Raw genomic sequence first — 27,704 nt, 5'->3', positions numbered from 1 at the left:
GTTGGCCGTGGTGAGCTGGCTGTGGCAAATTGTCATAGACCCGACTGGCAGTGCCGTTGCCATTAGAGAAGCGGTCTAGAATGAGCATCAGAAATTCCAAAATTTCCTCCTGCATCACAGGGCAGCCTCCTCTCAACTCACACAAAGGGACTTCTTGGCCTTCTTCAGTTAAATATCCACAGCTCATTCCAGCATTCAAAAGACTTAATTATAACCAGGCCTTGTGGCTTGAGCCTTAGCTATTCATTTTCCCCTTCATTTATTTCTTTGCTGACAAAAGTTTTTGGGAGATTTGACCAACTTGCCTACAGTATTTTGTGCCCTTGAGCTGAGAGAAGGTATTGCTAACCTGTTTCCCTGAAAATAAGGCCTCCCCGGATAATAATCCCAATCGGACTTGTGAGTGAGTGCATGTGCTAAAATAAGCCCTCCCCGAAAATATTGCAACACAGCAGCAGCCATGAGGTGACCACACTCACTGCCTCTTGCACCTCAAAAATAATAAGACCTCCCCAAAAATAAGGCCAAGCACTTATTTGGGGGGGGTCAAAAGAAAATAAGACCTTGTCTTATTTTCGGGGAAACACGGTACTACATCCACTTTAGCTCCCTAAAAACTATTTGACCATGAAGAGTCACCTTGCATAGAAAATGGAAAAAGCTCTATTAGCCAAGGAGCAGATAAATGGACATATATGGCAATGCTGTAATCCTTATATTTAAATGTATGTTAAGATATTTAAATTTAGTAGCGGGGACAGTGGGGTTGTACAATGAATCAGAATATGACATTATAACTGATTGGTTGGAGAGAACTGCATGAGACAGTCTAAGCTGTGATTGGTTGCTGTGGGTGTAGGGGGGAGTTTCCTTGTTTCCCGCCTTTTTTCCCCTCTGTAATTTACCTCATGATGTTCCTGCTGTGTTGGTTTACCTGATGATCCTCCTCTTCGCCTAGTTTGCTGTATACATAGTTGTAAAATTTATTTATTTATATGAAACTACAAGTTTGTGTCAGTGTCTCTGACTCCATTTGGACACCAGCTGTGCAATTCCCTGTGTCGGACCTGCCCCAGTTAGGGCCTCAGGAAAGGAAGACTATTGAATCCATTGAGTTGAATAAAAAGGTTTACTGAGAGTAACTGGATGTAGTAAAGTCCACACGCAAAGCACAGAGTAATTCTTTCGGTTTCACAATCGCAAACCCCCCACCCCACCCAGACCAGTTCACTGGCATGCAGAGAAGATGCTTTGAGAACTCTGAGGTGCTAGGCAAAAATAATAGTTCACACTCAGGGCACGGCGGCCTTGGAATCTGGTGAAAACCGACTGGGAAGATGTCCGTCCCACATCCGAAGACAGTCCCCCTCCCTAATTCCCAAGCGAACAGCAGAAGCTGAAAAATCTCAAGCATGCTCATCCATCCCCCTCCCCGCAGCATAATGGCAGGACACCAGAGCAATGGTGGACCTGACACCCTGACAATGTAGGAATGAAAGTGTGCATTAATTGCAGAGCTTGGAAGAGGGACAAGTGATGATCAGTAGAAGGCAGGGACCTTCTGTATGTTATGGGTTCATGATGTTTCTTCACTAGCAGTTTCTACAGAAATAGCTCTGCAGAGTTTAAAAGGCCAGGAATGTGTGATTTCTTTTGAAAGCTGAGGACTACAATCAATTTTCAAGTCATATTTGAAGGATTGTATTTGGAAAATTTCCTGGGACAAAGACAGAGCCAGACCAAAACAAACTTAAACGAACTCAACCCAACCCAACCCAAACAACAAAATTAAGAGGTGCGATGGCACAGTGGTTAGAATGCAGTACTGTAGGCTACTTCTGCTGACTGCCCGCTGCCAGCAGTTTGGCTGTTTGAATCTCACTGGCTCAAGGTTGATTCAGCCTTCCATCCTTCTGAGGTTGGAAAAATGAGGACCCAGGTTGTTGGGGGCAATATGCTGACTCTGTAACCCGCTTGGAGTGGGCTGTAAAGCACTGTGAGGTGGTTAATGTCTAAGTGCTATTGCTATTAAATTCAGTCAAACCAAACTGAAATTCAATTCATTGAATACAATTAATGGGTTACTCCACTTTTATCATATAACATGTTCGTTTTACTGACAACTTTAAAATGAATTCCATGGGATGCCTCATTCGAAGATGGGGACCTCAAATTATGGCCCTGTGATGGATAGTTTTCCCCAGCCTCGTGGTCCAGAATGCTAGATCCGATGTTAGTTACTGAATCCAGTGAAAACTATCAATTGAAATATCTCTACCACATAGTTATGTGTTCCACTATTGTCAGTTTTCCAACTAGCAATAACCATCCAAGATCTCAGGTAAAGAAAACTATGCAGCATTACTTCAAGACAATCCAACAAATATCATCTTCTTGAAAAATACGCTGTGTCTCTGGACTATGGTGTCTTTCCTCCGAGAGTGGTTGTAGACTGTCTGTCGGCCATTTCTTTTTTTAGATTTGCTGTCTGCAAGATAGTAAGACATTTTCTAGAAGCTCAAAAACAGTTCTGGGCTGAAGTACCATCACTGCATGGAATGTCAAACCCTTCACCTACATTCTTAATCACCACCAGTTTATCAAACAGTTTGAAGGAGAGTGGAACCTGGGACATGCATATCCCATTTTGGTCTCCAGCTTCAGTATTGTTCAGTAAGAGATGGGGACCATCACCAGCGCTTTCTTCATGAGAGACACCTACAAAATCTTCAGGTTCTTCCACCGGACTCAGAAATCTTTGCCCCTTATATTCTGAAAGTAGGATTTCATCAGAGACCACCTCATCTTCCTTGGGAGAATGTTCCTCTTCTGTTCCTTTGACAAATCCCAACAAGCCCATTGTTGTGTCAGTAACTGGCTCCTCTTTGTCAGATGAAGGTTCTACAACCAATGGTTCCATGGGGCTATTGGCTTCTATTGGTTCCATAAAATCCAACTTTACCTGGGCCTGAAAAACATTAAGAAAATATCTGTCGGGGGTTGCATTCATCCCAAACTATTGTTTGTTTAATCGTAGTTTATTGAATCAATGATAGTTGGGAGGTTCTGCACACTGAGGTTAAGACAAATGTTTTACAAGCTACAGTAGATATGTTTAACCAAACCAATGTGCCAAAAATGAATACACCATTAAGTATCATATGGGAAGACTAGGATCTGCAGATCTTTATTAAGCAGCTTTAAGATGAGTGGTGGTCAGGTCTTAAGGAATCGTGTTTTTAACCAAATTAGGGTGTTTACCCCTCTTATCCAGTATTGTGTGCTCTGATTGGCAATTCTGATCTAATTTGGCCATCTGGAAATGCTAGCAGAGATTAAGTCGCCTTTCTAACTTAATTGGGAGGAAACCTGCACTATCAAATTGTGCACTGCTGTATATTAGTGCTAGCTGAGGAATTCTGGGAGTTGAAGTCTACACAGCTTCAAATTGCAAGGTTGAGAAACACTGATCTACAATGTGCAAGAGCAGAGCACAAGTCTAGGCCAAAGAGATACTCTTGCAGGACAAAAGATCCTCAAAGAAAGATTCATCCTACAGACCTAGAGTGCTATAACCATTTGACAACTGTGTTTTTTGGCATGTTCAAAGAAGGGTCCTTCTCCCATATTACAGGTAGTCCTCAACTTACAACCACAATTGAGCCCAAAATTTATGTTGCTAAGTGAGAAATTTGTTAAGTGAATTTTACCCCATTTTATGACTTTTCTTGCCACATTTGTTAAGTGAATCACTGCAGTTGTCAAATTAGTAACACGGTTGTTAAGTGAATCTGGCTTCCCCATTGGCTTTGCTTGTCAGAAGGTTGCAAAAGGGGATCACATGACCTTGAGACACCGTAACTGTCATAAATTTGGACCACTTGTGTAAATCATGTGATAATGGGGATGCTACAATGGTCACGTGTGAAAAATGGTTATAAGTCCCTTATTTCAGTGTTGTTATAACTTTGAACAATCAGTAAGCAAATTGTTGTAAGTTGAGAGTACCTCTATACTGTTCTGTGAGCTGCAGAAGTACCTTTTCTTAGCTTCTCTGCCTCAAATACAGAGGTTTCCAGTGATCAAGAGATGATTTGCTACACTATCTCCTACTGATAAAACATGCAGTGATCCTCATTCAATAAATAAAGAAATTGAAATATCATGATGTAGAAAAATCTTCACTTGAAGCTCACCTGGCCTGTTTCTGCTGGGGTGAGGAACTTCACAGCTTCTGTATTTGCAGGATCTGGCAATGCTTGGCACAGATATTTCTTCATTCTGGAACAATGTTAAAACAATGGTTTGGGAAGCAGAAGCGGGAGGGGGAAATTGCTTAGCTCTTGGAAGGCCAGGAAAGGCTCAAGATACAGATGTGGTTCTTTTGCATATCTCCAGTTTTAAAAGGTTCATGCATTTGCAAATCAAGTTAAGTCAGGACCTACAGCCAAGTCCTAAAAAACAGCAGCCCCCAACTTTTTGGGTACCAGGGACTGGTTCCATAGAGAGAGGTTTTTCCACGGACCAGAGAGGGAGTGGTTCTGCATGCTGCCTGCATCCCACAGGTGGGGCTTTGCTTGTTGCGTGGCCCAATTTTTGGTGTGCCGTGGTCCAGTGCTGGTCCATGGACCATGTTTTGGGGATCCTACAATGGAACTGTACTACATAGGAACAAAGCAGATTGACTTATAATGCTAAACCATCATGTCCAATTAAAAGTAGACAATAATATGCCTTGGCATAATGTGCAAACTAGGCCATTGAACTTTAGTACATCTGATTGTCCTGAAAGATAGGCCAGTAGCATGATCTCCCATATTACAGTTATGGAATGCTATTGTCAGCACGCAAGACAATGCCTTTGCTAGAATTTCTATCAGAGTTTGGATAACAAGTGACAATTCCCCAGCTCATGTTCTCAGCTGCTTTAATGCATCAACTCACTGATGCCACACAGTAGATGATTAATTAGCTGACGGCTTTGGAATCAACTATCCAGGGAGATAACAGTTGCTCACAGCAGCTGCTTAGGAGTTAATTTTATATGTTTCCTAACACTAATTCTTTAGGTAATTTCAGCATAAAATGCTGCCTTATACCAGTCAGTTTATATAGCCTAATACCATCTAACTCAGTTTACAAATTAATCTTCATCAAGAAAATAGAGTTGATTTAAACTGGAATCTTTTTTTTTTTGTACAGCAGGTGCTAGAATACTACGCAAGGAGTATTGTCAATGTGTTGCACAAGTATTCCTCGACGTACGACCACAATTCAGCCCAACATTTTGTTGCTAAGTGAGACTGTTGTTAAGTGAATTTGGTCCCGTTTTATGATCTTTTTGCCATGGCTGTCAGGTGAATCACTGCAGTTGTTAAATTAGTAACACAGTTGTTAAGTGAATCTGGCTTCCCCATTGGCTTTGCTTGCCAGGGGTTTGCAAATGGTGATCATGTGACCCCTGGGACACTGCAGCAATCATAAATATGAGTCAGTTGCCAAGGGTCTGAATTTTGTCCACATGACCATGGGGATGCTGCCATGGTCATAAGTGTGAAAAACGGCCATAAGTCACTTTTTCCAGTATCATTTTAACTTTGAATAGTCACCAAACGAACTATTGTAAATTGAGGTGTTACCTGTGTTCTCTCCCTTCACCATTTCTATATGGCCAGTTTATAGACTAAGCATCCTGTGTTTTAAAGCATGCACTTATCTCCTGCCCTTGAAGTAGTTATTGCATATGGCTTCATCATTGTTACCTGTTTTTGCCAAGGTAGAAGATGGTGGTGACAACAAGGATGCCTCCAAAAATCCCCATAAATAGAAAGCTAAGCACCAGAGGTAGCTTCTTGGGATCTAGAGAAGAAAAAACACAAGAAGCTATTGCTACTGTTAGAACTTCAGAAGGAGAACGCGGGAAGAGAAATTATACCTGGCACTTTGGTTAGAAATCGATAAAAAGCTTTGCAGTTGTCTTTGCCGTTTCCTGTAGAGGCCCAGATGCCAACAAGATAGACAGTGTCAGGTTGTAAGTTCTGGACCGTATACCGTGTTTGCGACACATTGACGTCATAATCTGAACAAGAACAAGACAGTAATCAGAGCCCTTTGGTTGGCATTTTCCACGGCACCATGCCAGCGGCAACGAAGTCCTTGGCCAAATTTTAGTGGGCAAACTTGCCAGGATACTCTCTTTTTCTTCCAAGTTGTATGAACCCAAGACTCAAAGGTCAGAATCCCATACTCACATGCCATGTTACCATACTGCTCCTTTTGACAACATATGATATATTTCTTCAGTAGACCTGGGCAATCAGAGAGAGGCCTGGGAGGCTTCCACTGGATGACAGCAGAATTCGCAGTTTGGTTAGTCACATTTACAAAGATGGCATCTTCAAGAGAAGCTGCAAACCAAAGAGGACAGTTATCATTGGCTCTTGAAGACCATAAATGCCATTGATTTCTTCCATCTTTGAGATGGTGGCCAGGTTCTCTCATCACTTCCCTGAGAACCTCAATATAGAGCTAAGGATGAATTGCAGTCAATTGGTGACCAGGGTAGGATAGTCAGAGAAGAGTACCAGAGAAGGATAGTCAGGGTCAAGGTTTTGAAATGTTCTCAAGATGTAGAAACTGTTAAAAAAAGAATTTCAGAGCCCATGACCCCATGGACAACATTCCTCCAGGCCTTCCTGTCCTCTGACATCCTCTGGAGTCCATTCATGCCTACTGCTTCAGTGACTCCATCCATCCATCTCATTTTTTGCCATCCCCTTCTTCTTTTGTCCTCAATCTTTCCCAGCATTAGGCTCTTCTCCAGTGAGTTCTTCCTTCTCGTTAGGTGGCCAAAGTATTTGAGTTTCATTTTCAGGATCTGGCCTTCTAAAGAGCAGCCAGGGTTGATCTCCTCTAGGACTGACCGGTTTGATCACCTTGCAGTCCAAGGGATTTGCAGGAGTCTTCTCTAGCACCATAGTTCAAAGGCCTCAATTTTCAACATTACAACTGGGAAAACTACAGCCTTGACTATATATGCACTTTTGTTGGCAAGGTGATGTCTCTGCTTTTTAGTGGCTAAAGGCTCCATTCCCAGATCCTGCCCCAGACGGTCCTGCTAAGGACAGATCCGGTTAGAGATGTTTCCCCACCACCAGTACCACCAACTGGTTAGTGACATTGGGCGTGAGGGAAAATAAGAGAACCATATTATTCTGCCAAATTGGGATTGAGGTAATGCACTTTAACACTATTGAAGTAATGCACTTTAGCACTATAGAAAGGACTAATGGGTGACAAAGTGTTACAGATTGAAAATGTTTGAAGTTATGGTGATAGTTTCAGCTTAAAAGGAACCATACTATATTAAGCAGGTTTTTTTTTTCCTAATGATTAGGTGGTTTCATTCATGGGGTTGTAGATGAGATGAGTACAGTGTTGTGGGACTAAGGGGAAGACTGGGTTTAGCAAGATAAGATTGTGCAATCATAAATTGCAAGTTGAGTCGAATCTAAGAACTTCAAGCTGCTCTAGGCAGAAATGTTATGGTAACCAATTTAAAACTGCAACTATTCTGTCATCTCCTTATCTATCTTTTTCTGGTAAGTACAAAGATAGAAGAAATAAACGAAATTTATCATCATCAAAAGACAACATCTAGACTACAAAATTATGTGAATGAAGCAGGCAAACATTTTTTTTAACTCTGTCCAGACATGAAGCAACTATTTTGGGCTATTGGTGGTTCTGACTGATAGGATAAGCGGGGGAAAGTCAGCATGACATACTCACCATTTCTGTGGAAAAGATATTTATATCCAAAAGTTTTCCACTTTATAAAGTCATGTTTGTATACTGCAAAGCGATAACACCTGTTGGATTCAATTTCCCCTGGAACTGAGGAGCAAAAAGCACAGATTTCATAATCTTAGAAGAGACTTGTTGGATCAGGCCAAAGCTTTCTCTTACACACCATCATATTTCTAACAGTAGTTAGCTAGATATTTCTCGAAGTCCAATCAATGAACATCAGAGAATGTTTTCCCTCCAGCATCTGGTATCAAGCTAGATTGACTCCGTAAATGACTATTTCAATTAGCTCTTGCTAATAGTATCCATTTTCCCATTTCATCCATTTCTCTAATTTCCCTTTGAAGTCGATGACCATCCCTACAACTTCATCCCTGAGGTCTAAGCAAATCAAGGCTATATTGTGTAAACAAGTGCTTCATCACAGTTGTCCTGAAGCCCCTTCACAGCTTCTTCAGAGAATCCTGAGGTCTATTCAACTATCATCTAAAGAACCCATGCACAGAGAAAGGAACAGGGGGCACCAAATTACTACCTGCTTCCTCCTTTAGCCTATATTGTACTAGCTATGTGTTCTCAGAATATCTCACTTTTGCGTTCTTCTATTATTCCGAGATGACACGATTGACAAAATATCAAAAATCAGCAATCCTAGAGGAATTGACAGGTGCAAAATAATCATCTTGTAGTATATTTCAGATAGTCTCCCTGACCCTGTTTTATTGGCTTAAATTAATGGCAAGGCTATTCGCTAATCCCTTCCAGTGAAACACTACCATTTTCAAACTCCTTCCCAACCCAAGCGTAGCTCCAGCTAGAGATGCACTTAGGGCAGTGATGGCTAACCTTTTTGTTGTTGGGTGCAAAAAATGTGAGCGTGTGCATGTGCGCACAACCCCCCCTCCCATGTTCCCCCCCCCATGCACACTGCACTGCTCACTTCCAAGCTGAGCTTGGTACTTCCTCCGGGGGGGGGGGGGGAGGAAAGGAGGCCATTTTTTCCCTCCCCAGACTCCAGGAAAGCCTCTGGAGCCTGGGGAGGGCAAAAAATGGGCCCAACGAGACTAATTGAAGTTCGGAAACGAAGTTCCAGAGGCTTTCCACATGTGCGCTGGAGCTGATGGCTCATGTGCCAGCAGATATGGCTCCACATGCCATATCATGCGTGCCACAGGTTTGCCATCCCAGCACTAGGGCAAATGAATTAGAAAGCAACACAGCAACAAAAAGTGTATGTAAGACCCACTTTCTCTTGATCCTGCTGCTTCTGCCAAGCAAGCTATGCCACTTTGAAAGTTTCTCTGATGGGGAGAGTGATATTCTAGTGGAGGAACCTGGGTGGGCCTTAGGAAGAGGTTTCAGCGTTACCTCTAACTGGGGAAATAGCATCAGGTCCCATGCAGTCTTTCTTAGGCAAGGTTTCTCCAAGAGGCTGAGCTTCAAAACAAAAGTGAGCAAAGTCCTCGTCCAGTTCCCACTCCAGAGTGTAATGCCTTCCGGACAGACTGACGTTCAGAAAATTGGGACTTAGGACTGTAGAATGATAGAATTAGAAATTAACATTAAGGTTTATCTAGAGGTAGCTGGAGAATAGCTGGAGTTGAAGTCTACACATTCTTAAAGTTGTTAAGAACAGGCAACACTCTCTAGGCTAGTGGTTCCCAATGTGGGTCCTACGTCCCACAGGGGGGCAATTTGATTTTTAATGGGGGCAATTTGAACCTTGTTTAAGCCAAGTCAATGGCCTTTTAGGCTTCCTCCGCGTGAGTAAGTTGACTTTTTGAGTAAAGTAATAATTATATGTCAGGAAAGGTGGCACATCAGGATTTTAAAGATGCTTAGGTAGGGCATGGCCAAAAAAAGGCTGGGAACCACTGCTCTACACCAACTGTGGTCAATTAATGAATTGAATTGAATTGAATTGAATAAGTTTATTTATAGGCCGCCCTTTTCCCTGAGGGGACTCAGGGCGGCTTACAACTTATGTAGGAAGGGGAAACATACAATGACATATAGGACAATACATAATTAAAAGAATAGAGCAACATTCATCATTCGGGCGGGGATGGATTATAATCTTTAACCACAGGCCTGACGGGATAGCCAGGTCTTGAGGGCTGTGCGGAAGGTCTGGAGGGTGGTGAGGGCACGAATCTCCACGGGGAGATCGTTCCAAAGGTTCGGAGCTACTACTGAAAAGGCTCTCCTCCGTGTAGTTGCCAGTCGACACTGACTGGCAGATGGAACTCGGAGGAGGCCCAATCTATGCGATCTAATGGGTCGCGAGGAGGTAATTGGCAGGAGGCGGTCTCTCAAGTACCCAGATCCACTACCATGAAGGGCTTTGTAAGTGGTAAGTAGCACCTTGAAGCGCACCCGGAGATCAACAGGTAGCCAGCGCAGCTCGCGGAGGATAGGTGTTATGTAGGCGAACCGAGGTGCACCCACAATCACTCGCGCGGCCGCATTCTGGACTAGCTGAAGTCGCCGGATGTTCTTCAAGGGCAGTCCCATGTAGAGCACGTTGCAGTATTCCAGCCTAGAGGTCACAAGGGCCCGAGTGACTGTTGTGAGAGCCTCCCGGTTCAGGTAGGGTCGCAACTGGCGCACCAGGCGAACCTGGGCAAATGCCCCCCTGGTCACAGCCGACAGGTGGTAGTCAAAGGTCAGCTGTGGGTCCAGAAGGACTCCCAAGTTGCGAACCCTGTCTGAGGGGTGTAATATTTGACCCCCCAGCCTGAGTGATGGAACACTGGCCAAATTATTGGGAGGAAAACACAACAGCCACTCGGTCTTTTCCGGGTTGAGTACAAGCTTGTTAGCCCTCATCCAGTCCCTAACGGCTTCAAGACCCCGGTTCATCACGTCCACTGCTTCATTGAGTTGGCATGGGGCGGACAGATACAACTGCGTATCGTCCGCGTATTGGTGATATCTTATCCCATGCCTCCGAATGATCTCGCCCAGCGGTTTCATGTAGATGTTAAATAGTAGGGGGGACAGGACCGACCCCTGCGGCACCCCATATGTTAGGGGCCTAGGGGTCGATCTCTGCCCCCCGACCAACACCGACTGCGACCTGTCCGAGAGGTAGGAGGAGAACCACTGCAGAGCAGTGCCTCCCACTCCCACCTCCCGCAGTCGTCGCAGAAGGATACCATGGTCGATGGTATCGAAAGCCGCCGAGAGGTCAAGGAGAACTAAGATGGAGGCATGGCCTCCATCCCTGGCTCTCCAGAGATCATTGGTCAATGCGACCAAAGCGGTTTCTGTGCTGTAACCAGGCCTGAAGCCGGACTGGAATGGGTCTAGGTAACTGGCTTCCTCCAAGGACCGCCGAAGCTGGGAGGCCACCACCTTCTCAACAACCTTCCCAACAAAGGGGAGGTTGGAGACTGGACGGTAGTTGTTAAGGGCGGCTGGATCCAAAGATGGTTTCTTCAGGAGGGGTCTCACCACCGCCGCTTTAAGTGCAGCGGAGAAGTGCCCCTCCCGAAGGGAGGCGGTAATAACCGCCTGGATCCAGCCCCGTGTCACCTCTCCGCTGTTGGCAACCAGCCAGGAGGGGCACGGGTCCAGTACACAAGTGGAGGCACTCACAGCTCTCATGGCCTTGTCCACGTCCCCTGGGGCAACATCCTGAAACTCAACCCAGCGATGGTCTACCGAATTATCCACCTGTGCCTCGGCTGGATCTGCAAAAGTGGAGTCCAAATCCGACCAAAACCGAGCAACTTTGTCCGCTAAGAACTGGACATAGTCTTCAGCCCTACCCTGCAAGGGGTCCCCCGTATCCCTCCTATTTAGGAGGAAACGGGTTATCCTAAACAGGGCGGCTGGACGGGACTCAGCGGACACAACCAAGGTGGCAATATAAGATCTTTTTGCTGCCCTAAGTGCCCTGATGTATTCCTTGGTGCAGGTTGTTAAGAGTGCTCGGTTCGAATCGGATTTATCGGACCTCCATAGGTGCTCTAGGCGTCTCCTCCGGCGCTTCCTCTCCCGGAGCTCCTCGGTGAACCAAGGAGGCCTCCGGGATCCGCCACCTCGGAATGGCCGTAGTGGCGCAATCCAGTCAATGAGCCTTCTGTGTGGAGCATCTCTGACAGATGTGTGTCCTACTTTTTCCTGAGATCTCACAAAAGAAGGGGCATGGGACAACAGTCTTGTAATGCAATAAAAACATTGGATATATATTTATAACATGCCACTGTTATTGAAACGGAATATGCTCAAACCTGAGCTCTTAATGGGTCAAATTCACTTTTTGTCTTCTGCCAATTCCATTCTAGGCCTCTCTCTCTCTCTTCTGCTATTTCATTTCTTGAAGCTCCTCAATAAACCAGGCTTGGTAAAACAGAGGGAAGCCATTCAAAGCAAGTCTATCCATGTTGCCATCACCTTTATGTTCTAACTGGTAACGAAAGCCTTGGTGAACAGTTCGCCAGGATCTTGGGAATTTCTCCAAACCCTCTCAGAAACCTACTGGATGCATCAGATCTCTGGAGCAGACCTTCAATAGGTCCAACTTTTCTGTAGTGATTGGTGCCACTGACCAGTTCAATGGTAATCAGAGAGTGACCTGATGGAGAGATGCTCCAGAGAAATTTTTCTAGGACTACGTTGGTCATTTTACTCAATTTATACCGCGTAAACTATAAAGGAGCAATTGAGGGTCCCCATACAAAATGAGATTACTAGAAGATGGTTGCTGTGATGGATTATACTGTATCTACAAAAGCAGTGGTGGGATTCAGCCAGTTAACACAGGTTTGGGCAAACCAATTGTTAAATCTCCCCTCCCCCCCCCGATATTAAAGTGGATCCTGGGCATTGCGCTGCGCTGCAATGGAGAAACGGTAATGGAGTGGTCGGTGCGAGGGAAGGAGGAGGCTGCTTTCTCTCTTTCTTCTCCCTGCTCCTCCTCCTCCACTTGTGCTGGCCGCTCGGTTTCCCGTTTCTTCATTGCAGCACAGCACCCAGGATCCACTTTGATAGCGGGGTGGGTGGGTAATTTAATAATTAGTTCGTCCAGGGTCAGGTTGGCTGTCACGGGAGGCTCATCACAATGGAATGGCGGAGCTGGAGGATGGGGATGGGCCACGTTTCCCACGACAGCCAACCTGACCCTGGGCAAACCAGTTATTAAATTATTTGAATCCCACCACTGTACAAAGGGGAAGGTGTTGCGATGGATTACAGTGAAGCCGCCGTTTCCCACAAAGGAGGAGATCACGCTCCAAGGAAGGGGATGAGACAAGAGTCAACACTCCGTCAACACGGAGTCGGATCAAAGAAAGAGGAAGATATTTAGGATAGCTGCTCTGTAGAATCTCCCAAGGTATATTTGTTCCGATTAGACGAGTATAGGTAGTCCTTGATTTACAACATTTCATTCAGTCGCTGTTTGAAGTTTCAACGGCACTGAAAAAAGGGACTGATGACTGTTTTTCCCACAATCATTGCCGCTTCCTCATGTGATCAAAATTCAGACAGTTGGCAATTGACTCATATTTATGACGGCCACAGTGCCCCACGGTCATGTGATCAGCTTTTTGTGACTTTCCGACAAGCAAAGTCAATGGGGGAGCCAGATTCACTTAACAACCGGGTTACTAACTTAACAATGATGCAATGATTCACTTCACAACTCTGGCAAGAAAGGTCGTAAAATGGGGCAAAATTCACTTAACAACTGCCTCGCTTAGCAGCAGAAATGTGGGGCTCAAGTGTGACGTAAGTCGAGGACTACCTGTGGTATAGGTTTACTATACTGTGGCAAGATTCTGTCTATATTGTGTAAACAAATAACAAATTGAACTTTGGCTGGGATTATTCTGTGTTGCTCTTGAGCTGGGCCCGACCATTTCTTTGTATACCAACCTGCATTTTGTTCTGGGGGTAATTTAAAGGAATAAGCTGAAGAATGTCCCACGTTGTTAAATGCCACCAGCGAAATGTTATATTCAGCTGCAGAAAGAGCAGTGTGGCATGAAGTTGCACCATGTACGGTAATGCTGTACTTTTCTAAGCCAGAAAAGCACTGCTTGCAGGCCAGCATGACAAAAGTCACATTATAGTTCACCTCCCCTTGCTCCACGGAGGGTCTCTGGAAAGATACAAAAGAGAGGATAGAAAGCATTTCCCAAGCCACCAACCAATGCTTCCGTTTCTACCTTTCTTTTCTGGGGAGATACCACTTGGGCATTCTGTGTTTTCTAACCATTAGGGAGCACTATCCAATCTAAGCTGGGTGGTGTCTGCATGACACACTAAAAGATCTACAGAGACGTTGTGTCCGGCCTCATGACCCACTAATCCTCCTCTTTTTTAGATTCTTGAATTAAGAAACGTTGTCACCTTGTAAAATAAAAGGACAGATTCCTGTTTCATTTACAATAAGGGTGTCAAACTCAAGGCCCACAGCAGGGGTGGGTTTCAACCGGTTCACGGCGGTCCCGGAAGTAAGTAACTTCCGGGAACGGCGAAGGCCCACCCGCCCGCCCGCACTCCTTACTGGTCTTTGAAGGCTTCTGCGCTTCCACGCAGGCGCATGGCACATACAGTGCCTGCGCGATTCTCCACGAGCAGCTGGGTGGCACATACAGCGCCTGCGCGAGTCTCCACAAGCAGCTGGAGCATCGTGCAGGCACTAAGACGCATGCGTGAACTGCGCGCATGCACGAGGACCGGTTGGAATGGGATTAGCAACCCACCCCTGGCCCACAGGGTGCTTAGATCTGGCCTACGGGGCCGGCCTGAAAATAGCAAAGAACTAGACCGCGGTGCCTCTATAGGGGAACTGTGCACTTTCCTCCTGTGCCTTGTTTTCGCCCTGCAACTCCCTGCTGGCCAAAACAGGGTGCAGTATGGCGCAAAAACAGGGTGCAGCAAGGAGCTGCAGGTGGGCGTCCAACCCAAAAACGAGGTGTGGGAGTGTGTCTGCCCCGCTCCAGCACCTCATTTTGGCTGGCAGGGTGTTTCAGGAGGCGTCCATCCTGTCTGCCGTCTATCCCGTCTCTCGCGCACCACCCCACCCCACCACAGCCCCCCCCAAACTTTTTTTTATTGGCCTCTTCAAAACCTTGGTCTGTCTTATACTCCAAAAAATATGGTACAAACTTTTTCAAACTAAGACTGTTGCAGCATCCCCAGGGTCATGTCTTCACTATTCAGATGCTTGATAACTGACTCATATTTATGACGGTTGGGGTGTCTCAGAGGGTCATGCAATTGCCTTTTGCGAAATTCTGACAGCAAAGTCAATGGGGAAGCCAGATTCACTTAACAACCATGTTGCTAACTTAATAATTGCAGTGAATCATTTAACAACTGTGGCAAGAAAGGTTGCAAAATGGGGCAAAATTCACTTAATAAATGTGTCACTTAGCGACAGAAATCTGGGGCTCAATTATGGTCATAAATTAAGGACCACCGGTATAACTTTCACATTTAAAGATAGGAGCTTAAATGTTTGCACTGCATGTTTTTCTTGTCTTCTGTCTGCTTAAGAAACAATATTTTTAATGTTTGAAATGCAGGCAGTCCAAATGAAAGGTAGATTAGGAGTCTGAGCCACAGGATGGATTCAGATAGCAATAGCACTTAGCACTTAGACTTATATATCGCTTTACAGTGCTTTACAGCCCTCTCTAAGCGGTTTACAGAATCAGCCTATTCAGTGGTGGGTTGCCAATTCTTTTACTACTGGTTCGGGCATACTCATGCGCGTGCATGCTCAGGAGCTTCCAGGAGGGTGGATGGAGCCTCCTGCCTCTGCTACTACCGATTTGCCCAATCCAGCCCGAACCAGCAGCAACCCACCTCTGAGCCTATTGTCCCCAACAATTTGGGTCCTCATTTTTCCCACCTCAGAAGGATGGAAGGCTGAGTCAACCTTGAAAGATGCCCCAAAGGCTTAATAAAAGGATTCCCCTTACCGCCCATTGCAGAGTTACGTTCCTCTGGCCTTCCTTTCCCAGGGACTCCACAGTAAAATTTACTGTGGGACTTCTGAGGATTTCTAGAAGAAGAAGAAATGCATTTATTAGACTCTGGAAACTTTGCTAATTTCTCCCCAAGCCTCTTTATACACCAGAGACAAATTCTTTGTGTGCCCAATCACACTTGGCCAATAAAGAATTCTGTTCTGTTCTCTTCTGTTCTGACAAGACAAAAAACACACGCACAAATCTCACCATAAGGAACAAAGAGGATTTCACTCCAGCTGCTCCAGTGACTGCTCCAGTGATCAGTTCGATACCGAACCTGCACCTCATAACGAATATTTTTTTCCAGGTGGCATGTGGCAACTAGACAAAGGCAAGGATATCTGGATCAGTCTTCAATTGTCTCCAGACATGAACAGCTATAGTAGCTGTTAAGCAGGGTTATCTACAGAACTACTTTCTTTCTTATACCGCATCCTTCATTGTAAAGTGATCAGAATTTAGCTATGAAGATGGCAACGAGCCCAATCTATCTCGTGGATTTGATTCAGAGATATCAATGGGACAGGTTGCCTCCTGGAGTTGTGAGCGCTTCATCGCTGGAGGTTTTCAAGAAAACATTGGACAACCGTTTGTCTGGGATGGTATAAGGGGTTCCACCACAAATCCGCGAAGCCCTTATCCGGGGAGACATAAGCGCGAAGACTAATTCGCGCCGTTCAAAGCGCTAAGGAAAAACGCGACCCTACCATGATGACATAATCGCGGAGGGCAAATCCGCGCATTTCCAAGCACTCAGTACCCTAAACCTAACCCTAAACCTAACCCTAAACCTAACCCTAAAACAAACCCTAAAACAAACCCCTAAACCTAATCCTAACCCTTACCTTAATTGAAATCGGCTTTCTGCCGCGGCGCCGTTTTAAAACGCCCTTCTGTTGCCGCGCTGTTGTCACGGCGGTGATGATGCATGGTGATGATGTCGCGGCTTTAGCAATGCGCTTATGTCTCCGCGGATAAGGGCTTCGCGGTTTTGTCGTGCCACGGGTATAAGGACACCCACCTTGGGCAGGACAGGAGTTTGGATTAAATGATGATTCTATATCATTCAGCTTAATGGCAGGGGTGGCAAACTCAATTTCATTGAGGGCCATATCAAGGTTGTGTTTGACCTCAGGAGGCCGGGGTGGGTGTGGCCAGCTCGACATCCTTCATGTTGCCTGTGGTGGCCCGACCGTTCTGCCAGCAAAAATGGGCTCCCAAGCTCTGTTTACTGCTGCAACGGCCTCCTGCATCCCTCTGCTAATGAAAACAGAGCTTGGTAGGGCTTCAGGGAACCCTCGTGAGTTCCATTTTTGGCTGCAACAATCTCCTGCAACCTCTACCAGTGAAAATGGAGTTCGAGAGAGCCGCATACTCCATTTTCACTGCCAGATGCACCGCAGGCCAGTCCAGTGTGACCCGCGGGCCAGTTCTAAGCACCTTGCAAGCCAGATATGGCTCCCAGGCCTTGAGTTTGACAACCCTGGTGTACGGTGTTGCATTCTGCAACTCAAACACACCTCGGCAACATCTTCTTTCTCCATGTTTCTATAATGTTCATTTCATCCCCAGCCCCTGGATGAGGCCAGTGTAACTCATCCTTATCTTACTGGTGTGAAAGGGGGTATTTTCTTTAACTGGATAGCATCCAACAATGGCCTCAAGTTTGTGACCTTGGAATGAGGTCAGGTGATTGGGAAGAAATATAACAGTGGAAGAAGAGAGAGACCAGCAAGATGATCTGCTCATTATGCCTCTGAACGAACCATCACTTCCTCTGAAGGAGCACATTTGTGACAATTGTACTAGCATGATTACAATTCACAGTGTTGGTATTAACCTATAAAATCCTTCATGACTTGGTGCAGAGGTTATCCCCAGGATTGAATTCTTCTTCATTCAATGAATCAAATTCATTCAATCAGTCTATATGGCTGCTTACTAAGAAATTGAAATAGCGGCTGGCTAAAGTAGAATTAAAACCAATGCAATTTTAGCATATATATAAAAAATAGAAAGCACGATACAAATCAAGGCCAGTCATTAAGTAACACCTCATTACGGATAGGCTCATCTACCATCCTGGTTCAATCCCGGGAGAAATGCCAAGTCTTCCAGGGCTTATGCTGGGTCAGGGCTAGCTGGGCCTTGTGAGGTGGATTGAGCTGAAGGAACATGATTAGGTCAAGGAGGGCCAGAATTAATGCACCACTCCCATCCAGTCCCAGCACAAGTGAAATCAATGCCATCTCAGTACTGAATCCTGGTCTGAAATTTAAGTAAATAGAGCAGTGATGGCTAACCTTTTGGGCACCGAGTACTGAAACTGGAGTGCGCGTGAACTGGAAGCGCCGGAACCAGGAAGACAGCAGCTGGCGGATGTGCATGCACGCGGCAGCCAGCTGCTCTTCCAGGTTCTGTCACGCACATGCGTGCCGGCCAACTGGACTGGCGGGCATATGCACTGGTCAGCTACTTTCTTCTGAGTTCCGGCACATGCAGGCGCGTCAGCCAGCTGGTTTTCTGGCACATGCCAGAACCCGGAAGAGCAGCTGGTGATGGCGTGCGTGCCCACAGAGAGGGCTTTGTGTGCCAGCTCTGCCATAGGTTCACCATCACGGAAATAGAGTCTGGGTAATTCCTTTCTTCCAGGATCCTCTTAAGCTGACTACCCTTCCTAAAGAGAGAAGTTTGGGGCTAGAACAAATGTCGTCCAACAACATCAGATGTAGCGATGACTTCCCGAGGAAGGGATCCACAACTGATTCACTAAGAGCCAGTAGAACTACCCTCTCCTTCAAGGATCCATCCATCATCACCTAGATGTCTTCCCTCCGTAGAGGCCTTAACCAGTCAGGAGGAACATAGATTTAATTCACAGGTGACCATGCTAACAGCTCCAGGAACTCAATCCACTTCAGCAGGACTAAGGGGCTCTCATTTGTCCCAGATAACAAGCAAGACTGTGCCTCAAGCAAGTCGAATGGACCCGCACGGTTAGAATCCAAATTAGAGTGGATTTGATTAATTTTATCTGACAGATGCCTAGACACTTTTATCACAGCAGCTCTGCAAATGTTCCTCAGACATGTTCCTTCCTTTCCCAAAATTGGGTCATCCTGAGCAGAACCTACAGACATGTTAAGAGCAGAAAAATAGTTATGTTTTGTTAGTCTTATTGACACAAGGTGACTCTTGATAAAAGATTTGGCTCCTGTTTCATTGGATTCAACATTTGTTCATTAGTGCTCTAAGCGTCTCTTTCTACATTGTATCTCACAGTTTTGAAAACCACGAGGACCTTCATGATCCATATATAAAAAGAGGGCACATTAGCATAATCCAATTTAAGGCCCCTTCATTCCGTGCAGTGATTACAATAAGGTCTCAGCTGAACTGTGCACTAGAACCTTAGAAATAATTGTTCTTGTGTAACATTTGCAGACATTCACCTAAATAGGGGCCCTTCATTTATTTTTTTAAAAATTAATTATTGTTTTGCATTGGTGAATTAATAACTTCTATTTTTGATTAAATTTGCACCCAAAATATAATAGAAGGACAAAAAACAGAATAACAGAATGAGAGAGTTGGAAGGGACCTTGTAGGTCTTCTATTCCAAGCCCCTGTTGTATAGGACGCCCTATACCATTTCAGACATATAGTTGGCCAATCTCTTCTCTTCTTCTTTCAGTATTATGTTAATAATTCAGTTATAATCCAATCAGAACAGAAATGAATACATCATAATGATTAAAATGAAATTCACCTAAATCTGAGGGAGAAAAATCAATAGTAATATTAATATTGCGTTACCGTAATTTAATCCTTTTAACATGTTACTAAGTCTAGACTTTATCAGTTGCTAGGTGAATAGATAGTTTTATAGATTTGATGACATATATAGGATTTATTATTTTCTTAGTAATACTACAAATCATCAGAAGACTTTTTTTGAGAATTTAGGGGTATATCATTACAGTAAATTAATAGTTACATATTTTTAGCAATAGCACTTGAGACTGATATACCGCTTTACAGTGCTTTTATAGCCCTCTCTAAGCAGTTTACAGAGTCAGCCTATTGCCCCAAACAGTCCTGCAGGATTGGGTGGCCTATAAATTTAATAAATAATAATAAATAATAATAATCTGGGTCCTCTTTTTACCAATCTCGGAAGGATGGAAGGCTGAGTCAACCTTGAGCTGATCAGGATTGAACTCCTGGCAGTGTGTGGCGTCAGCTTGCAATACTGCATTCTAACCACTGTGCCACCAAGGCTCTTTCCTAGTGGCTCAAGGTTGACTCAGCAGTGGGTTGACATATTGGCACAATTTACAACAAGCTGGGTCATGGACGTTACATTACTGATTTGTTGCATGGGATGATTATTTTGGTCCTATTAGACTAACATCCTATCTTCCACAATGTCCTCCAGGAAGCCTTCGTTTATAGCTGGAGCTTAATTTTTGCAATAAATCACGAGAGATCCGTCATTGTGTTCTTTGAGGGTGAATGCCGCTTATTTTAAAACAGTAAGAATTCAGAAACAACCGCTACATTTATCAATTTACGTTTCACATTTCTGATGTGACACATATCCCTCAAAGAAGGAGTCTGCAGGTGTACAATAATACATCAAAGATCAGAAGACCAAAGGGTATATAAAATTAAAATGTTAAAGTTAAAAATTTTAAAAATTGTAAAATTATTTTAAAAAAAATTAAGGAGGCAAAATAACCCTGTTAAAAATTAGTTGCCCAAGGCAAAGGGAAACCTCATCACATCAACCAGGCCCGTAGCTTTGGTAATCAGAGCTATTATCAAAAGCACCCAATTTTTTTAATAACTGTGTGCTTTTGATAATAGCTCTGACTACCAAACTATTAAACTTTAAAAAGTCTGAATTAGAAATGAAACCAACCTACCTATTAATCCCTCCGTGGTGTCGTCAGAGCTACAGTTTCCCTGAAAGCAACCCAAATAATATTCAGAATGAGGAGAAGGCTGGTGATAAACTCACTAAAGCAAGAAACATATTCTTCTCAGAAACACAAAATGGAAAATCTGAGTTGTTTTATGTGGCAAGACTAATAAATAGATGACGCTGATGTTTTCTTTGTTTTGTTTATACTCATCATCTAACTTGCACACGAGCAGGATGAAAACATTATTGATGTTGAATTACAAGATGTAGATGGTAAAGGTTTCCCCTCGCAGCACATATGTGCTAGTCTCATGGTGACTGGCCCAAAGTCACTCAATTGGATTTTATAGCTAAGGCAAGACTAGAACTCATGGTGTTCAATTTTCTAGACTGATGCCTTAACCACTAGGCCATACTAGTTCTTTTTTATTGTTGTAAGCCATCTAGAGTAGCCCCACGGCAAGATAGGTGACAAATAAATTTAATAAATAAAAACTAAATAAAATTAGGAATAGAATAGAATAACAGAGTTGGAAGGGACCTTGGAGGTCTTCTAGTCCAACCCCCTGCTTAGGCAGGAAACCCTAGATCACTTCAGTCAAGTGGTTATCCAACATCTTCTTAAAAACTTCCAGTGTTGGGGCATTCACAACTTCTGGAGGCAAGCTGTTCCACTGATTAATTGTTCTAACTGTCAGGAAATTTCTCCTTAGTTCTAAGTTGCTTCTCTCCTTGATTAGTTTCCACCCATTGCTCCCTGAGCGTTCTACCCTCATGAAGATTAAATAAAAAACTAAATATGGCTTTGTCTAGGGCATCAAAAAATCTAGAGCTGGCCACGGGAGCATTTATCCTTGCAAAAACATCTATTACAAACTAAATAATGAAATAGGCATTATAGCAGGGGTGGGTTCCTGCCAGTTCTAACCTCTTCTATAGAAGAGGTTTCACAAATCTACAGTGCCATTTAGATCCGGTTCCAGCTCCCTCCCCCCGCCCATCTGTCCATCATCAAGATGAAGAGAGAGAGGAGGAATTCTGGGAGTTGAAGTCCACAAATCTTAAAGTTGTCAAGTTTGAACACCCCTGGGGTTTTTTTCCTAAAGGATTAGGGATGCAAGGTCTTGTAACCTGACAGCTTTTGCGTGCTTCAAATGCCAGAGTTTCTGAGCCAACATGACTGGGGAGGAATTCTGGGAGTTAAAGTCCACAAGTCTTAAAGCTGTCAAGTTTGAATAGCCCTGGTTTTTTTCTCTCTAAAGGGTTAGGGATGCAAGGGTCTTGTAACTTGGCAGCTTTAAGAGTTGTGTGCTTCAAATGCCAGAGTTTCTCAGCCAAAATTTTGGTTGCTAAGCAAGAGTGTTGTTAAGTGAGTTTCACCACATTTTACAAGTTGGCCATGCCTACCCAGTCACATGGCTGGCAAGCCATTCCCACAAAGCAGGCCACACCTACAGAAGAGGTTCTAAAAATTTTTTGACACCCACCACTACATTAAAGCATCATGAACCAAGTTCTGACCATTTAAAAAAAAAAGTTCATCGCCCAGAGCCACTTGGTAAGATGTGTGGCTGTACAAAATTTATTGATTAATTGAACGAATGACAAACAAATGAATGAATTCCATGCATACATATCAGTGATAGTCACAATGTCTGTGGACCCTAGGGACCCCTACATCTGTGACTGTGTTGCATCCAGAAAGACACTAAATGTAGCTTCGTTGCAAACTTCACTAAGATCGTCATTCTTTAAACATCCCTGCCCTTATTCACCAAATATTTTCCTCTCCATAATCTCTTGATGTCGTTATATTTGGAAGAATTATCTCATCTCAGCGGAAGTCCCAGAGTGGGGTAAAGATGGAGGGATTTATTTTTGCGACAGCTGGAGAGCAGCTGGCCATGGGGCGATGTGTCACCCAGGCACCTTCCTGCTCCTAAGTCTTTCCACAGGGGTAACATTTCACACAGCTGTTTGAGAGTAGCAAGAAGAGGGTGTATTCAAAAGGGTGGGGCTGTGGAAATACTGCAATCTTTAATGGGGGGGGGGGAAACCTACTATGATCTGCAGAATTTCATTCTGCAATCTTCTATGATGAGAGTTTCAAAACACGTAGATAGCAACACCAACAGTGGTATACATAAGCTGCCTATCTGCTATCTGATTAAATTCATCTCCTTTTCTTTTCTCATTTCCTCTGGAGTGCGTTTTAAACAATTGTCTCTTTGAAGCAGAGAGAAGCAGTGATACATATGATCGTTGCTTCAATAAATGCAATCCCCTGATTTCAACCAAGCTCTTGGGACCGTTGTCTGACTGATCGTGACTGTTTAATTGCTGGGCATTTTTATTCATTCTTCTCAGTACTCTGTTTCCCCAAAAATAAGACCTTCCTGGATAATAAGCCCAGTCGGGCTTTTGAGGGCATGCACTACAATAAGCCCTCCCCTGAAAATAAGCCCTACCTGAAAATATTGCAACACAGCAGCAGCCATGAGGTCGTCACATTTGCCGCCTCCTGCACCTCAAAAATAGTAAGACCTCTCCAAAAATAAATCCAAGTGCTTATTTCAGGGGTCAAAAGAAAATAAGTCCCAGTCTTATTTTTGGGGAAACACTGTAGTTAAACCAAAAAACCTTCTCCCGACTGAAGCCTTTTCAAGATGTAGGATCTCAACATCTAAATTTCCCCAAACCTTTCAAGTAGAAGAATCTACCAAGACATCTGATAGAATAGAGATAATTGAATCCAAAGCTGGACAATGAACAATTATCTAGCAAGTCTTCCCTGCCTAGGTAGAAAATCTTGGTGGAAACCATCAAACGTGGCCATCATTTCCAGTGTTCACATGCAACTTACCAGTGTCCAGTTTATATGGTTGAACTGTCTCATCCTGACTTCATTTAGTGTAGAGCGACATGTGCTGGATCTAGGCCATTTCAAGGTCAGGATACCTTTCGATCTAGAAATGGTGATGGATTTGGCTGATGGTGGATTAAATTTTACTGGAATGAAAAGACAACAGCTGAGGCTACTGAATAAGAGACAGATGTGCAAGACTGCAAATGCAAGATAATAGGCCCCTTCACTCATTTTTGCACACTAATTTTTCTCTCCCTTCCCATAATCTCTTATGGTCCTTTTGATTTTTAGTTCAGCTCATCTGCCTCACTTTCACCATCCTTTTCATTGAAGGCTTAGGAATAGCAGTTATGAATATTACCCAGAGGAAATCACCCAGCCTTCTGCTTCTAATGATGTACTAGGTAAAGGTTCCCCTCGCACATATGTGCTAGTTGTTCCCGACCGTAGGGGGCGGTGCTCATCTCCATTTCAAAGCTGAAGTCAGCGCTGTCCGAAGATGTCTCTGTGGTCATGTGGCAAGCATGACTAAACACCAGAGGTGCACAGAATGCTGTTACCTTCCCACCAACGATGGTTCCTATTTTTCTACTTGCATTTAAAGTTATTGGCATTTTAAAATATTGCTGAATATGCAGTTTCACACTCCTGCCTGCATTTATTTATGTAAAGGTAAAGATTCCCCTCACACATATGTGCTAGTTGTTCACGACTCAAGGGGGTGGTGCTAATCTCCGTTTCAAAGTCGAAGAGCCTGCACTGAATGAAGATGTATCTGTGGTCATGTGGCCGGCATGACTAAACACCGAAGGCACACACAGCATTGTTACTGTTCCACCAAGATGGTTCCTATTTTTCTACTTGCATTTTTATGTGCTTTTTGAACTGCTAGGTTGGCAGAAGCTGGGACAAGTAACAGAAGCTCACTTGCAGGGCTAGGGATTCGAATTGCCAAACTGTTGACCTTTCTGATTGACAAGCTCAGTGTCTTAGCCACTGACCCACCGCATCCCTCAGTCACTGTATCCCTTTGATGTACTTAGTACTGGTGTACTAAGATCACACTAATGCTGTGTCTGAGCTTGGCATTCAAAAATGGGTGTGTTGGTAAAGTGGAATTCATAATACGTAGAATCTTCTCTACCTATGATAAAAAATTGTTCCAAAACGAAGCAGAATCCTACTTACTAGGAAAGGAAACTTTGCTGTTTTCTTGGGAACCACGTTAACCATGATAAACTGAAAAGATGAATAGGGAGCCACCTCAACAGTTTTTCTTCTGGTAAACTGGAGTTTTGTGGCTTGCAGCAGTTATAGGAATGCAGAAGCCACCGCAGTTCTTCCCTGGGCATGCCCACAGCAACTCTTCAACAAATGGAATTTCCAAAATGCCAAATTCCAAACTTTCCCCAATAGTTGAAATCCCTTCATCTTGCAACATGCCCCCAGAAAACACCTAAATTTTCCTTTCTGCTTATCTCAAAATATGACCAGGAGCAGAATCAAGAGCATTAGAATACAATAGGACAGTGCTTCTCAACCTTGGTAGTTTGATGTGGACTCCCAGAATTCTGCAACCGGTAAGGCTGGCTGGGGAATTCTGGGAGTTGAAGTCCACACCTGCCACAGTTGAGAAACACTGAAATGAGAGATACTTAATGCGGTAGGAAGTTCACTTTCTGGCTTCTTTTAACTTACTGGCTTCCTTGATCAACAGTGTATGATTCTTTGAGACCCGAGGAGAACCGTCCCTCAGCACGCTTTCTACCCAGACAGTAAAATTATTTTGAGCGTAGACACTGTCGGTGTTAAAAATAGTGTGTGTCTGGTTTACAACCTCAAATGTTTTTATCACCCGTTCTGTTTGATCCCTGTGGGTGAAAAAGGGAAAGGAGTTTGATTAGCTATTGAAAGCCGTGTTTCTCAACCTTTACAACTTTAAAATGTGGGGTCCTTAGTGTTCTCCTAGTTTGGTGGTTTTCTTGCAGATGTTTCATTACCAAACTAGATAATGCCATCAGTTCAACCCAGAGCTACACATATTTTCTTCAATTGATATTTTAAGATGTGTGGTCTTCAACTCCTGGAATTCTCCAGCTCCTGCATGCTTCAGTCCACACATCTTAAATTTGCCAAGGTTGAGAAACATTGCAATGAGAGAAAAAAGGTATAAAATATGAATAAAGAAATATATTCCCACCCCAACCTCAAGAATCCAAGACCAGCAAGTATAGACTGGAATGAGGAACAATAGAAGCCTTTTTTTTGTAACACAGCGCACAATTAAAGTAGGGAATTTGTTGCTAGGATCTATAGCAATGCCCTCCAGATCAGATTCCTTTTCAATGAATACACTAAACCAAATCAAATTAGCCACTTCATATCTTAGGATGAGGAGAAGAGAGAGAGAGATTTTTTTATAATAGAGCCATCAACATGCTTGGGCCAGCATTCACCTTAAGTGGAGGATATATTTGACATCTTCTTTACATTCAGCCTCCCAGGAGCAATTCATAAGACAGTAGAAGGCTGCTTCACAGCAGGGCTTGTAGCAAATCAAATTTTGGGGAGCACAATTGCTGGGATCTGCAAACATAGGACAAAGAATGATATTCCTGGAAACTTTGGAATTAGGAAATAGTAGATTAGATTACATTAACAGAGTTGGAAGGGACCTTGTAGGTCATCTAGCCCAACCCCCTGCCCAAGAAAGAGACCCTACACCATTTCTGACAAATGGCAGTCCAATTTCTTCCTGAAAGCCTCCCGTGATGAAACTCCCACAACTTCCAAAGGCAAGCGGTTCCATTGGTTGATTGTTCTCCCTGTTAGAAAATTACTCCTTACTTCCAGGTTGAATCTCTCCTTGTTCAGTTTCCATCCATTATTCGTTGTCTGGCTTTCAGGTCCCTTGAAAAATAGCTTGATCCCCTCCTCTCTGTGGCAGCTCGTCAAATATTGCAACTCTGCTATCATATTTCCCCTGGTTCTTCTCTTCACTAGACTAATAATGTAAGATGTTTACTTATTTAGGGCAACCCCTATCCTGTTTTTTCCATAGAATACGGCTCACTTTGGCCAGTTGTCAAACAACATGCACAAAAAAGGCAAACTAAAAAATAGGTTAACACACACACACAAACACATACCAAAGAGAGCTAAAGTTAAAGGTAATATCTGTAGCAAGCAGAAATCATAACATCACATTGTAATCTGACTTTTACTAAATTAATAGAAAATTTACTAAATTTCTGCTGTTTCTATCGTTATGTATTTTGGGTTTTTATGCCAAGTTACCTGCCCAGATTTATTTGGTTAAGATGGATGGCCAAAAAAACATTGAATAAGATTAGCCAAAAAACAAATGAATAAGATAGCAAGACTTTAAATCAAGGTATTGCATTCTCCTTGTTCCTCCCATACATTTTTTTTTTAAAGAAAACTCCCAAGAGGATGAGAAAGTGATTCTAAAGCTAATGTAGGTATTTATTTATATACAATCCAATTCTCCTTCATTTCTGTTTCATAACTGATGGCAGATTAAGGAAGAGCGTTTGAAAGCATGGAAGGAAGGTATGGCTTTTGTCTCAGCATGGCGGGTTTTTATCGCTTCCTGGTCTTCCCTTAGATGAGATAAACTTACCGCTCAAGAGCTGTGGTGCAGCCAACCACACTATCCCCATCACTGCAACGACAACTTGTACCATTTTCAGTTTCTTCCAGCTTGAGTGATGGGTAATTTTCTCTTCGTAGAGGTGCTGGTTATCGCTGGGTCTATCATTGCTTGCAGAGAAATCTGCCCCTTGCTCCTGATGGAAGGCAGGTGCACCTGATTTGATCTGGTAGGGCTCCCTTGGCTGATTCAACTCAGTGGCCCCTCCACTCGAGGCACTTTCAAGAAAGCTGTGCACGTTCTCCTGTTTTTCTCTTTCACTTTGCTTTCAACGAAGCGTTGACAACAGAACCTATTGACTCAGCAGCACACCCAAACACACATCCGTGTGCCTTTTATGTAGTTCATGCGTACGAGCTAATTTGCAGGAACAGCTCTGCTTTTTCCTTCTCACAAGGAAAACCTACAAGAGTGTGAGATCTAGAACAGCTCTCATAC

General features: G+C 43.8%; 1 protein-coding gene across 1 annotated transcript; it reads right to left on the bottom strand.

The window, feature by feature from the left end:
* Positions 1-1,993: 1,993 nt before the first annotated feature.
* Positions 1,994-27,495, bottom strand: IL12RB1 (interleukin 12 receptor subunit beta 1). Its single transcript, XM_032226066.1, has 15 exons — positions 27,237-27,495; positions 26,050-26,179; positions 25,292-25,464; positions 23,591-23,736; positions 20,729-20,768; positions 16,008-16,121; positions 15,750-15,832; positions 13,693-13,918; positions 9,178-9,342; positions 7,792-7,896; positions 6,252-6,407; positions 5,936-6,079; positions 5,763-5,859; positions 4,197-4,281; positions 1,994-2,968 (listed from the first exon to the last, which is right to left on the bottom strand). The coding sequence occupies exons 1-15, from the start codon at positions 27,298-27,300 to the stop codon at positions 2,519-2,521; spliced, it is 2,178 nt and encodes a 725-aa protein (XP_032081957.1). The 5' UTR covers positions 27,301-27,495; the 3' UTR covers positions 1,994-2,518.
* Between the last annotated feature and the right edge of the window lie 209 nt (positions 27,496-27,704).

This window comes from Thamnophis elegans, chromosome 1 (assembly GCF_009769535.1).
Source record: "Thamnophis elegans isolate rThaEle1 chromosome 1, rThaEle1.pri, whole genome shotgun sequence".
NCBI lineage: Eukaryota > Metazoa > Chordata > Lepidosauria > Squamata > Colubridae > Thamnophis > Thamnophis elegans.
Note: the sequence above shows the minus strand (reverse complement) of the source record. Positions and strands in the feature narration are given on the sequence as shown.